This window comes from Magallana gigas, chromosome 5 (genome assembly GCF_963853765.1).
Source record: "Magallana gigas chromosome 5, xbMagGiga1.1, whole genome shotgun sequence".
NCBI classification, from domain to species: Eukaryota; Metazoa; Mollusca; class Bivalvia; order Ostreida; family Ostreidae; genus Magallana; species Magallana gigas.
Genome location: NC_088857.1, coordinates 42,036,631 through 42,050,947, shown reverse-complemented (window position 1 = coordinate 42,050,947; position 14,317 = coordinate 42,036,631). Strand labels below are relative to the sequence as shown.

At 32.6% G+C, this 14,317-nt stretch overlaps 2 protein-coding genes across 2 annotated transcripts; one reads left to right on the top strand and one right to left on the bottom strand.

Moving 5' to 3' along the window:
- Positions 1–6,639, bottom strand: LOC105333633 (proteasome inhibitor PI31 subunit). The gene is made up of 7 exons (XM_066085545.1): positions 6,478–6,639; positions 3,150–3,311; positions 2,939–3,018; positions 1,978–2,169; positions 1,446–1,598; positions 1,074–1,133; positions 1–851 (listed from the first exon to the last, which is right to left on the bottom strand). The coding sequence occupies exons 1-7, from the start codon at positions 6,610–6,612 to the stop codon at positions 800–802; spliced, it is 834 nt and encodes a 277-aa protein (XP_065941617.1). The 5' UTR covers positions 6,613–6,639; the 3' UTR covers positions 1–799.
- A 153-nt stretch (positions 6,640–6,792) lies between these two features.
- On the top strand, positions 6,793–14,155 carry LOC105333634 (tRNA (guanine(10)-N2)-methyltransferase homolog). The gene is made up of 14 exons (XM_020069450.3): positions 6,793–6,912; positions 8,501–8,572; positions 9,147–9,220; positions 9,355–9,433; positions 9,572–9,664; positions 10,086–10,226; positions 10,556–10,616; positions 10,714–10,809; positions 10,952–11,032; positions 11,479–11,646; positions 11,942–12,011; positions 12,190–12,321; positions 12,993–13,113; positions 13,692–14,155. Exons 1-14 carry the CDS (start codon positions 6,811–6,813, stop codon positions 13,833–13,835), a joined length of 1,434 nt encoding a protein of 477 aa, XP_019925009.3. The 5' UTR covers positions 6,793–6,810; the 3' UTR covers positions 13,836–14,155.
- Positions 14,156–14,317: the final 162 nt, after the last annotated feature.

Sequence of the window (14,317 nt, the reverse complement as noted above, 5' to 3'; positions counted from 1 at the left end):
TTGTTTTCAATGGTATTTTAATTAAACCAGCATTGTTTTTTAAACAAAGAAGAATCCCTCAGATATTTTCTACTCCCCTTTATCCAAATCTTGATCAGCGGAAAATTGATTTTTCTTTATAATCTGGTGATACGAATCTACCTGTGAAATCTCGGGATAATAATAGATGACAATAAAACAGCACTCTATAATTCATAGGCTAAATATCAATGTTCATTATGGGGTATTGATTTTGATTGGAAAAAAAGAAAAACACCTCTAGGTAACAACAGATAGGGTTTCAATAACACCATTAATGTTGTATTCTGTGACAAGGTGATGTATGACACACTACTGAAATTGTATTAGGATCATCCATTTTACATGCATTGAATCTTAACACATGTACACAATGAGCAGTAATGACAGAGAAAGAATCTTTAAAACATGTCATTAGCAATGGATTTTAAATTGGATCAACTTGAAAATACATGTATAATTAATGACACAGAAATATATGGATCAAGAATTCAAAGTACAATGTAATTTTTTACACTTAGTATCCTCATAGTCTCTTATAACAATGTTTCAGTTCATTGGTTTAAAGTATTACACATGTATATAGTTAATGTTGGTGCAAGTTGCTTTTAGAAATAATTTTCTTGATCTTTAATATTCATACATGCACATGGCTACATGTACAAGATAGTTGGCAGTTTATCAAATGAAAACGAGGATACCCCGACACAGCTATTGAGATTTTTTAACTGTTCTCCACCTGGTTTGAAGTTTCCACGATGACAACTCTGTTACAGGTATCCTACATAAACATGTCGTCATAGCCCGGGGGAGGCATGTGGTCAGGATCAGGCCTGGAAATAAGGTTACACAATTATATATATATACTGTGTAAATCTAATATGGGTATTCCGATAATGCTTATTTGGTCTAATCAAACATTGAGCCATAATCATAATAACATTTACATAATTTCAATAAATGTACATTAAAGTGATATCAATGTTATGCAGGCAGCTACTGGTGTGATCAGCTGTTATAGTGGTGCTATCAGCTGTTATAGAACAATATCTCACCCAGGCCTCATTCCAGGGGGTCCAAAGGGGTCAAATCTGGCTCCAGGGGGAACAGCACCCCTGTGGATAAAAACAGTGGCATAAGACTACAAGAATAAATCAAAGGCATAATAGTTTCTTCGTTACCTGTAAATTATAATATGCACATGGCAAACCACTTTCAAATCTGTTTTTTTTTTACTTCTATATTGATTTCTATAATCTTTCCATATTGATATAATTAGATTCTGAATGAAAGATCAGTTTTTGTAAATGTAACAATCAAACAAAAATTAAATACCGGTAAATGGTCTACATTAATACATGACAAAAACTATGCTCAACATGTATAATGGTAAACAATGTCAACAACAGAATAGAGAAAGTACTGACGGTGGGAGTCTGCTGGGGAGTCCAGCGCTGGGGTCAGGCCGCATGCCCGGTATACCAGTCCTCAGTGGGTCAAACATCATTCCTCCGCCTCGTCCTGCAGCAAACGGATCAAGGTCACCTCTTCCAATGGAAAATGGGTCATCTGGTTCATTCCTTATATTTTTAAAAAAGAACATTATACAGTACATGTAAAAGCTTGTTCTTTTTGTGCACTAAATCTTAAATTTACAGTATTTTAAGCAATAAAACATTTATGTAAAACAAAATTCATTTCAAATTTTCTCCATATTCATCTGAAAAGTGTAAAATAAGGGGAGGTTATGGTGACATGAAATTTATATGTCAACACATTAGCCATATTTTGAAATCTTCATTCTAAACAGCATAAGTTCAGAACTGGTAATATTTTATGCCATTATATATGACCTCCAAAAATTATATATAAAACATGTTGATGCATTTTTTGTATGTAAAATACAGGTAGTAAAATGTAAAAAGAAAGACAACTGCGATTCAATGTATATGTACATACCAACCACCAGGGTTACGCATTGGTGGTCTTCTTGTAGGAACTCGGAGAGGATCCTCTTCCTCTAACCTTGACCTTTGACCCCGATTCCTTTCCTGACTTGGTTGACTTCTAGTAGTACTTTGGGGCTTTAGTACTGGATCCACAATAGATGATTTAAACAAGGCACACAATTCATCTAAATTTTTGTATGTCCTGCAAGAAAAAAGGGAAAGATTATTAGATTGGCAAATAATCAAGATGGTTTAATTTCACTTTGTTCGCGATTTATCATTTCCCCCAAAAATTAAACCCATCGTGGATATTATAGTAAGTTTTCAAAAACGTTTCAATGCTTATATTCTGATCAATTGATTTTCTAGCTGCATGAAATTAAAATTATCACAATTGGTACTTTATGAGAAATCATGAAATTGAACACCTTAGAATTATAATAACTTACAGTAGTTTACTATGTAGATAATATTGTGTTATATCTTCATATATTTTAGCAGAGTAAAAATAGGCGGGGGAATGAAATCAGCTCATAAAGAGAATTTAGCATTATATCTAAGATTCCATACTTCAGTTGTGTGCAATTTTTCAGTTTTATTATCTGTGTAGTCAGTATTACTACCTGTGTACTGTAGTCGGTGATATTACCTGTGTACTGTAGTCACTAGTCAGTGTTATTACATGCATACTGGCAGTCAATGTTATTACCTATGGAGTCATTGATGTTACCTTTGTATCCAGTGCATTACCTGTGTATTCAGTGTACATGTATTACCTGTCATGAGATTCAATTATATCAGTAGTTGTAGTCATTGTTATTACCTATGGAGTCAGTCTGGGTGTTATTACCTGTTATTACCTGTGCAGTCATTGTTATTACCTATGGAGTCAGTCTGGGTGTTATTATCTGTGCAGTCATTGTTATTTCTTGTGTAGTCATCATTATTTCTAGTGTAGTCAGTGTTATTACCTGTCGTAAGATTCAACACTTCCAGTTGTGTAGTCAGCTGTTCTCACATTTAAACTCTCCACTGCTTCTGTTCCCTTCTTCTATAATCCAAAATTAAGAACCCATTGTATCTATGATATTATATGCATTAATATCTTATTAAATTCACATATCTAAAAATACATTAATATAGAGATAAATTGAGGACTACCTAAATATAAACTTTCAGTACCATGAAATGAACTAGAAAATCATCCTCAATCTGGATCACTTTAAGAATGTAAACAGCATCTTTCTCAGCTTTTGAGGAATAACGCATGGCATAAAAGCTGGGGGAGGAACTCCATCCTGTGGGTAGGCTCTCAGATCCTTGCTCTGTTGATGTATCTGATGACTAAAAGATGAACAAGAACATTATTAACAGGTATGGTCACAAATGAATACAGATAAAACAACAGTATATGGACACAATATTAAAATATTTTACATATGCACATAATCAAATGTTTATGTCTTTTGAGGAGGTGGTTATATGATGACTTTAATACAAATTCTATCATTCCACTAACAGTGCATCAGTTTGTTTGATCAAGGATGCTATGAATAGCATACTTTGCATATCAAACAAGAATCCAACATGTGTATTTAATAACAGTTTACAAGTATGAACCTATTTGTAGCAAAGAGCAACATGTGATAAAATCAAACATGCAGCAAACACTAACTAGTCAATAATTTCTACTCCAAATTTTGATAATCACACTGATAATCAATTGTAGTAGACCCTATATTCTTGCGAGATTTCAAAAATGCAAGAATCAAAACAAATCTTGACAGTTTGATAAAATGTGTTCAACAGTCTGCTTATGATGTAAGAACCCATTAAAGCAATATGACCGATAGTCAGTATTAATATATTGCTGTTTTATTAATTAGTTGGGTCAGTTAAACATTTGTCTGACTCATGCCGCCTCCTGTTGGAAGCGGCAAATTTCCATTTTCTGTGAGTCCAGTTCTGACCTTTTCCTGGTAGGTAAAATATTTAATCATTAAAGAAGCCAGAAAAACCTCAGATACTAAAATTTCTGACTATAGTCTTTCCAAGGTTAATGCTTCTATCACTTTTTGATGATTTTTAATAAAAATACACATACCTGTGAAAGAAATACAGTTGAAATCGATAAAAGGGAATATATCCAAGATATCTTCATTGAACAATTATCATTTTTCACTCATAAAAGTTCACAGGAACGAAATCAAATTTCTTACAGAGATTTATAAAGGGAAATGTTAACATCTTTTCTCCATTTGAAAGTACTCGATATAGGCCTACCTCATGCAATTTTTCAACGTTATCATCTGGGCTTATTAATGGCTGATGCAATGCGAGACTTTCTATTTTTGGCTGTGTATTGAAACCAGAAGCGATAGAGGGGGCGTTTCAAAACAGATAATCTGGACATTTTTGATATTAGTGGAAGAATGTAGTTTGAGCACAAAGGTATATTTATGATTATTGAAATATCAAGCAAAAAATGGTGGAAGCAAAAACTTGGGACAGAGTATAGAGAAGAGTTTGTGAGGATATGGCAAACGCTACCTTCAGTATATATCATATAGTTATATAAAGAAGGAACTATTTGAAAAAATTTTTCTATTACAACAATGTTCTTTTCCACATCTATTCTAAATGTCATTGATTGATTTTGGTCACTACCCTCAGCTGTACTGTATAGTTGGGTTTTGTGATTGATTTGCAAAACTCTACTGGCGTCAGTATTCTTATTTCAAATCAAAGTACTGATTACTGACGGGAGTCGATTTTAACGATTATCATTTATTTTAAATCAATTTATCTTGCATGGCAATTAGTTTCTAGTTTGTATTTGAATTATGCACTTTTTTATAATATGAATTTTTAGACTTTTCCAACAAGAATTTCGAGAAACCCTATATGAATAATGTTGTGTAATATCTAAAGACAGATTTCAACTACTAGTACGTGTATGTATTAGTTATCGAAACAATTCTAAAAATTGTATGGATCAAAGCGCTAGCTATTGATATCGAACTCTAGTCTCGTTTAACTAGATGCTCGGCTGTCTCCATTAATATCCGACAAGCAAGAGAGCCCCCTCTCTGCTTGTCGCAGATTTACGGAGACAGCCGAATGTCTGGTTGAACTCTGGCTTAGGAATACATGAGACTACAAAAATATCTAAATTGTTCGTAGTATATAAAATTTGACTATTTTCAAAATGTTTGTACAGTCTTTTGACCAGTTCCGAATTTTGACCAGTTCCGAATAGTTCAGAAGTTAAATAGCAAAAAATTAATGAAATAAAACATGGAGGAAAAAGTCAATACCTTTGATATAAACACCTATCAATGCTTGTTTGAATTCTGCTGTAGTTTCATTTTTTGCGGTCATACATGTATTTGATATCGGTCTTAGATTATTCGACCTACTTTCGCTTTTTAATAAATCCAGGTCATTGCAACGCTAATATGCACGTAAAATCGTCTGTCGGTGCCTTAAATTTTCACTTGTAACAAGATTTCTTTTTTTAAATGTAGGTTTAGTATGTATTCTAACATACCCAAAAGCAAACAGGATAAAAAATAAAATAAAAACGCAAGTTAGAAGCAGAATTTTATTGAGCCGTCATTTTACGAGTTCCGAATACCCAATTTGTTTCCCTATTTAATGAAGGGATTGATTAAAACAAATACTTCTGGAATTCATTAAATGTCTTTCTCCGTCTTAGATAAATCATATTGTACCACAATAATGATAAGTGGAGGGGCTGTGACTGTATTCCGACAAGATGTTAGAAACCAGGCTAAATTATTGTTACGGTGATTTTGTCTGAAATTTCCGTGCAAATCAAACTGTCTTGTTAAGAAAATACCAATAACTGATTTGTTTGCATTAAACCTGTTATTCAACAGGTTCAATCAATAGTTTTAGGGCCGAAACTTTTTTATCTGCATTCCATATGTATAGGAACAGTTATGTTATTCGGAACCCATCGGCTTATTCACAACTGGTAAAATGGCTTCCCACGTAATTTGTTAGAATGAAATTTTATTTTAAAAAAATTAAATGCAGTAACATTTACAGCACCTCCAAATCTGACCCTATTCGGAACTGGTCAAACGACTGTATATAAATTTCCTTGAAAAACAATTAATGCTTCAGTATACATTAAATTGAATTTTTTTCTATTATTTTCAAGAACTTAGTCTTGTCAGCGGTGATGATTTGTGCTTGGGTCCAAACACTGTTTCACTTTTGGTTTGCCAGAGTAACTGCATAGGAGAGTTGATTAAAATCAACTCCCAAAAATTGAACAGCCCTGAGTGATATGGTAATCAACATTAGAAACCTTGGTTATCTCAATCAAACAAATGGAAACGTTGTTAGAGAATGATACTTATTTAATCAAGTAAATAGAATTATCAATAGCTTTTCATTTTTTGTTTTTCCAAACATCCAAAGTGAAAATAGACATTGACAACGCAGTATGAATTATGAAAACTGACACAACAGATTTTACCTCCTCTCCATTTCCTAGACATTTAAATCCCTTTGATATTAGCTCCCAATGAAGAACAGCTATCAAAGCATCCTGACTTGTCTTGATTTGACTCTTAATGCTGTTAAACAGAAGTTCTAAGCCAGGGGAGGCCATTGTGAAAGTAATCTCTAAACAAATGTCTTCGTGAATTGCTTCTTTTGTTTTTATTAATTCATATATCTCTTCATTCTTGCAAATTTAATAATTTCTATTTGTTTGTTTGGTAATGAAATGGTACTGATGAAAGTGTTGAATTTTATTTATTTTTTGTCGTTTAATTTTGTTTTCAGATTAAAGAGAACCAGATTAAAAATGGCTGCCCCCATGAACTCAAACGCGAGTAGTCTACAGTGCAAATATGGAAAAACATACTTGTTGTATTTTGCAAATCATCACACAGACTTCCGAGTTGCTGTACGTATGACATATCTCAACTTGTTAGTATTGAATATTGAATTCCCCAGTCCATGATTACAAACCTCCATGATAAACACATAACAGACTCAACGTATGTTCAGTCTCCCAATCTTCTTGGGCTATGTCAGATGATCAATTCTAGAATTGGAGCTGATGGTTGAAGGAAAGCATATAACTTGTAAATGGGGTTTATGCTCTCCCTCAATATATTTATGCAGCACATTTGGGCAATTTTGAATGAAAATATATAGGCCTTTATATTTGTGAAAGAAGTGCAATTGAAATAGATAAAAGGGAAATATTCCAAGATATTTTCATTGACACATTGTCATTTTTCACTGTAAAAAAATCAGAGGAACTAAAATGGATTTCTTTTGGAGATTTATAATCATAATGGGGAATGTTTACATCTTTTCCCTATACGAAAGTCTCTCAGAATACCTTGCGCAATTTTTCAACGTTATCATCCGGGCTCACTGCAATACAAAATCCCTGACATCACGTTTTTTTGCCAATTATTTATAAACTTGATAAGCTAATGGGGGCCTTTTAACTGAGAAATCTTTGAAATTTTTCATACTTTTGAAAGAACATCGTTTAAACCCTAAGGTATTTATAAATATCAAGTAATTAAGCAAACTGTGAGTCAAGGATATCTTGGGACAGAGTATGGGTATAATGGGGATTAGGTACAATATGTACATAGGGATGATTATTAACCTCTCCAACTAGTCAAGATCTTTTCTCTGGTGGTAACATTCCTGTCATCTGACAAATTCACTTGGGTTAAGTCAGTCACCACTGTCTGCGAGTTGTTCTTCCTTCCATGTTACTAATTGGGGTCTCATCCGACCCATTATTAGATGTGAAGTAGAGTGGCTCCATTCACTTATGTAGTTAAATCGGAGGAGTGAGGGAGTGTGATGAGGTTATGGATAGAGATGATTACTAACGGTGAGTACCGGGTAACCAGTGCAACTGGTCTGGATCTTTTGGTCTTGTGGTAACATTCTTGATGTCAGATTAGGTGATTTATATAGGCGTAGGTGTTTCCCCTGCAACAATAAATGACCATCACAGTTTCTAATTTTGCAATGAGCAATTGTCTGGGAATGGGTGGATTGAGAATCCTACCTGGTAGATCATTAATAGGACTTAAGAAGAGTATAAGTCTTAGGTCTGTACCATTATCAAATTGTTTAGCATATACCAGTAAGTCTCATTTAGAAAAACAATATATAAGTACATGAAAGTGTCTTGAAAAAGACTTTTTTATCATGTTCATAATTTATAGAATGTTACTGTAGATTCCTTATTTTGACTGAGTACTTAATTCCACAATTCAAATGTTTTCCATCATATCTCAAGAACATAAAATCACGAATGCAGAATTTTTATCATAGTTTCATGTAGTTTACAGATGTCCAAAAAATAAAAGGGAGATTTTGAAATTCGGAGATGTGCTTCTCACAATTTTACACAGATTTTAATTCCTTGTGTTTAATTAGGAATCTACTGTAACAGTATTGATTTATAATATGCAAGTTTTAATATCCTAATATTTCATTTTTCTCTAAACACACAGGAGTTGGTTGCACTTGCTGACATGTTTGGTATTGACCTTCCAGTGGCAGATTTGAAGTTTCTTGATAAAGAGGTATTTTTAATTTTTAAAAAATTACTTTTGGTAATGTCTGTTATGCTAGTTGTTTGATTAAATTTCTTATTAGCCATGAACAAAAAGTTGATACACTTTGCCAACCCATGGCATCTAAAGTCAAATAATGTAGCCAAGTGGTTCTTATTGTTCTGTTAGTCTTAAGTCCTGAACCTTACACAATTTTTTCATTGTCTTAGTCTACCCAATCACATGCAATGGTACACTTTGGTGTCCGTTACTGGTACTATTTATAATTTCCAATAAATGATCAGTATTTAGGTCCAATTGCCCATCACTAGCTTCATGCATCAGAAATGGGTTTTGCTATAAGTTTTATTTGCTTTAAAAAGAGGATAAACCCCTAAATGGCCACAATTTCATCTTGTGTGAAATTTGAATGCAGATTATGTTTTAACTGGGAAAGTATGTACAATTGTTTAAATAAAATGTGGATGCACATGAACATATTTGTTGTACACTGGATTAAATGCTGTGGTCATGTCATTTTTATGGTGTAAAGACTGATAATATATTTATTTTAAATCAATGACGTTCATTATTTCTTTTTCAGTGTCCATTTTTTGTTGTCCATCTTTCTTCAGAAGCAGATGCCAAGCAGTTAGCCAGTAGAAGTGTGCTGATTAAGTAAGCACTTATCTTTCAATTCAGTGTTTGGGTGGCAAATCTAACAAAGATTTGTGTTTTTGAATTTATTTTATAGTCTTTAACAAATACCACATACATTGTAGTTGTGTGTTAATTTATTGATCTACTTTTAGATCTATTATTGAATTGTGGGGCCATGGGATTACTCATGAGGATTTGTTTGAAGACCTCAGAAAATCTAAGGATTCAGTGGTAATCTATTCATATTCCGTGATTCAAAGTCAGAACAATAATTTTGAAAATATATATATATATAAAAAAGAAGTTTTCAGCCTTTTAAAATATTGGCCAATTCTTTTAAGTGAATACGGACTGCTCTTTATCTTTCAGATGTCACATCTAATGGACACTGCTTCATTTAAAATTGTTGTTGATGGTTTCAATAAGTCACTCCCTCAAAAATACAAAGTCCAGAGGATTGAGGTTTGCATACTTTTTATTTATGTATAACTGTAGTGTATTTCTTGTGCATGACACTGTTTACATCTTTGGAGCTGACAAGAATCCTAATGTTAAATACCAAATTAAATCTGTAATTTTTACAGGTATTTAGTAACACAGCAATGATGGGTGAAAAAATGGGCATCATATATGGCTTTTATTGTACCGGTAAATGTACAAAATGAATGCGAACCATACTTTTTAGTGAGTCTGAGAATAGATATAAAGATAATGTATTTTTCAATTTGGGCCCAGATTGAATACAATTTGACAATTATTAAAATGCCAGTATATAAATTAAAGCTGTCAAGAATCATTCATTAGAGAAAGGCCTTTATGTAAGAAGTTTAAATGTGTCAACAATATGATAGGTATTAATTGAAAGAAGTCTATCCATTTTCAGAGACTTACAGAGGATGCTCTCCCTTTCAGTGGTAAAATCGATTTAAAAAATCCCGATCAACTGTACTATTTACTAGAGGATTATGGGAAACAGTCCAAGAATGCTGATTCAGTCCCACAACACGTGTACTTTGGTAGGTGGGTAAGTGTTCTATAAAAGCAGCTTTCATTGATTAGTTTATGATTCCTGTGCATGCAAATGTGTTTTTGATACATTCTGTACATGTAATATTTTATTACTTGTTTATTGCATTCAAACATAATTTTTTTTTACTATTTAATAAAAACGTCATACAGTAATATTTTTTAAAGATTTACTTTTTTTGCAAGAATTCCAACATGCAATAAAATAAGATGTACATATACATTTATTTTTTATGCATTACATGTACGGTACATTAAAATCTGGTTGTTCAATGTTTTTTCTCCAACATTTTTGTTTCAGTTAACGGTACATCCTTATTTTTACAGGTTGCAGATGGAAATAGAAATGAAATTCAAAATCAGGAGGTCAATAAAAGATCCTTTATAGGTATGGAACATGTATATTTTTATTTGTTACAAACTGATATTCTAACATACAATTTTTTAGCCAAGTTTTGAAGATTTTTTCTTATTTTAAATATCAGGTAATACCAGTATGGAAGCAAGCCTTTCACTCCTGATGGCCAACTTATCAAAAGTCCAGAAAAATATGTTGGTGATTGATCCATTTGTTGGGACAGGTGAATTTTTTATTTCTATGATAACTGGGAATAGTAAATTTTGAGGATTAAGTATCAAAGATATAAAGATAGAACACCAACTAAAACAAATACATGTATGTAATACACGTATCGATATTATTATATGAATGTTGTTTTGTAGGAAGCATTCTTGTGCCTTGTGCGTATCACCAAGCATATGTCATGGGAACAGATATCAATTACTTGCTTCTACATGCAAAAGGTTTGTTTACATATCACTTGATAATTATTACTCAGTAGGTATTGGTTCCAACAGAAAAGTGCATCATCCTTTTATGGAAAACCTAATGAATGTCTAGATCGATGGCCAGAAAATCTTGTGCATGTCTTTATCAACTTACATTTTATCATATGTTTACAAGTTAACAATATTTTAAAATTATAAATTGAAAATGTATTTCCTATCCATGCATTAATATAGATTTACATACTCTGAATTTTCCAATTCCTGTTATTAGAAGACAGATGCACTGTATATACAATTTTTATATTACATGTACAATTTTTGCCATGAATTGATTATCAGTATATCTCACATGCATGTATTTTGGTATTAGACCCTAAATTGTCTGATTCCTATTGTTACATGATAGATAGGCTGTATACACAATGTTTTTATAAAATAGTAAGAGGTTGTAACTGTTGTAGCTAAGCCCAGCAGACATAAACAGAAGACGAGGTCCCCCGACGAGAGCATCAGGAACAACCTAGCAGGCTACGGATTGGAGGCATACTACGGCGACATTATGGTGGCCGATGCCTCGCGACACACCATGTGGAGAACAACCGAGATATTTGATGCCATCATCACAGATCGTATGTTCATTACAAACATAATTTTGATATCAATGCTTACTGTAAACCTAATTTTATTTTAATACTGTCTGCGGGAAGATTTTTTGTCAAGACAAATATTTCTCAATGCAAACCGTTCCTGTAATATCACATTTGTTAAGGATTATCAAATTGGACTTGGTTGCTAAACTAATTTAGCATTAGATACCAGTGCTAGTAGAAAAAATAATAAATTTAAAAAGCAAATCGTCATTTAGATACTAAGTATAATGTGGTAGGACATAGATGTACATCTAAAGCGTTGGATCAATTTCAGCACCTTATGGTATCAGGGAAGGGGCCAAGAAAGTTGGGAAAGAAGAGGCTGTCACACTAACCCCAGATCAGTAAGCAATACTAGTAGTCATGCTTGTTTGATGTAGGCATACTCATTTGCATACATTTAGCTTCATTTTGGCTGCTGCATGCAAGTTATGTAGGCAGTGCCTGTTGTCAATTTATTTTTTTTTCATAATAAGACATTGTTAATGAAAATTAAATTATTAAATTGGTTTTTTTTTTCAGACGAGTAGATCACATCCCACAGAAGGTAGAATATGATTTGTCCAATATTTTCACCGACCTTCTAAACTTTGCATACAAATTCTTGCGGACTGGTGGACGACTGACTTACTGGTTCCCGGTACATAGAGCTAAGTAAGTTTTGAAACAGTGTGCAATAGATTGTGTCTCTTTTTTAATGGTTGCAATATCTCAGTTAGTTTTAAAGGGGTATGGTCACGATTTTGTTCAAAAATTATTTTTCCGATATTAGTATTTACAATGCTCCAGAAAGGCATTTTTAATAGGCAACCGAAATTTGAGTGTCATTTCTTGAGTTATAAGCAAGTTACAGAGCTTGAAGTTCTTTGCTATGTAAACATAGCGTTTGTTTACATTTTGAAAGTTGAAGTAAAAATTTCAGTTTTAAACCTAAAACGAATGTGTTAAATGTTTGGAACTGTTTATCTATTCTTAAATTAAATTAAAAGATACACAAATAAGCTGGAAAAAGATTTTTTACTGGTATATTGAACCTATGTAAACAAAAACAGGGTACGAGCCTTGTTTACATGACAAAGAATTGTGAGCCATGTATCTTGCTTATAACTCCAGGAAAGACTCTCAAATTTTATTTGATCATTAGATGCATTTCTAAAACATTGTAAAAAATACAAAAATAGAATTTGACCAAAATCGTGACCATGCCCCTTTAAGCTCTTGAATAAATACTTTTTATACTGCTGGGTTTTTTTTTTTACCAACTTTTCTACTATTGAGTTTGATAATGCTTTACTAGCCATTTTTTCATTCACATAATCAAATAGTTACAAGGAGGAAAACATTCCGCATCACCCGAGTATGAGGCTGGTGTCGAACTGTGAACAAACAATGAACCTCCGAATATCTCGTCGTCTGATCACCATGGAGAAGATTCAGCCATACAGGGTCAGTACTGAAATATGCTTTTACTTGTATTTGGTGGTCTATTTGTTTATGGTTTTTCATCACTTCATATGCTCCAAAGTGTTATCATAAAAGATGTTGTCTGTTCTTTGAACTTTATTAAGGTAGTATGGGACACCTGTCAACATTATATGTCATGTGGATAAAAGTGCTTTTTTATCAAGATACTTTCACTGGTGTAGAATTTTCATATTTTACAATATTTGACCTAAAAATTTGTTTTAAAATTTGTTGGAAAGGTAAAAATTATAAAAGCCCCACTTGGGTTTGAACTCATGAGATAATGTCAATGATTTCCATGCCATAAAAAAAAACACTTTAAGATTTTGTATTTTTATGTATAAAAGAATAATCTACAAAAAATATCTCCTCAATGTATAAGAGTTAACAAATAATATTATTGCGTTTAAAAAATTATTATGACTAGAAATATGTCTTTATTGACTAGATAAGAAATGGCTATGAATTTTTTGATGTAACGAAAATCCGAGCTCATCTCCTAATCAACATGAAGTTCACTCATACTGATAATTAAATTGATGTTGGATGTTTTGTTTCAGGAAGACGAGTCACTGGCCAGTCAGACACATGTAGATCATTACTTGAACTCATCCTTCAGGAACATGTATTTCAATATGTCAGAAAATCAACAGAAATCTGTCACCACAGAAGGAAACTCGCCGGACAGTAGAAAGCCGCCATAATCATATATTTGAAGATACAACAAAAAACTACCCTATAGATGCAATGGCTATAAGCTTGGGGCTCCCAAAATGAAACAGGATAAAGGGAGGTCACTGGAGATTCAGAAATCTTGCAAACGTAAACCATAAGATTGAACTTATGTTGCAGCACTTTTATATCAGAATATCATTTGACAAGGGTTTGTAAAATAGCTATTTAAACTCAACGTCATTTGATGTTATGAATTTTAAACACAACTCTCTCAGAAAACTTGGTCTGTGATATATGTCATTTTGAATTATACGTGTAATAATAAATGATTAAGAAGCAATGAACTTAACATTGTTGTCTTTTATATGATTCATTTCTGGAACAAAGTTGTCCACAGCAAATTACTTTACTTGCCAATTATTTGTTAACCCAACAATTTCAGTGATATTTCTTAATTTTTCACTATTATGAGGAAAATAATGTCTACCAGTACTATATTTCTTTTGTTGAT

What these genes read in the sequence shown, in the direction of transcription:
- LOC105333633 (XM_066085545.1), bottom strand. Translation starts at nt 6,612, where the DNA reads ATGGCCTCCCCTGGCTTAGAACTTCTGTTTAACAGCATTAAGAGTCAA. An exon ending in GTCTAGGAAATGGAGAGGAG is followed by an intron (nt 3,312 to 6,477) that starts GTAAAATCTGTT and finishes TTCATCTTTTAG; the next exon opens with TCATCAGATACATCAACAGA. An exon ending in ATTTTCTAGTTCATTTCATG is followed by an intron (nt 3,019 to 3,149) that starts GTACTGAAAGTT and finishes TTTGGATTATAG; the next exon opens with AAGAAGGGAACAGAAGCAGT.
- LOC105333634 (XM_020069450.3), top strand. Translation starts at nt 6,811, where the DNA reads ATGGCTGCCCCCATGAACTCAAACGCGAGTAGTCTACAGTGCAAATAT. An exon ending in CTTGCTTCTACATGCAAAAG is followed by an intron (nt 11,033 to 11,478) that starts GTTTGTTTACAT and finishes TAACTGTTGTAG; the next exon opens with CTAAGCCCAGCAGACATAAA. An exon ending in TTCCCGGTACATAGAGCTAA is followed by an intron (nt 12,322 to 12,992) that starts GTAAGTTTTGAA and finishes ATAATCAAATAG; the next exon opens with TTACAAGGAGGAAAACATTC.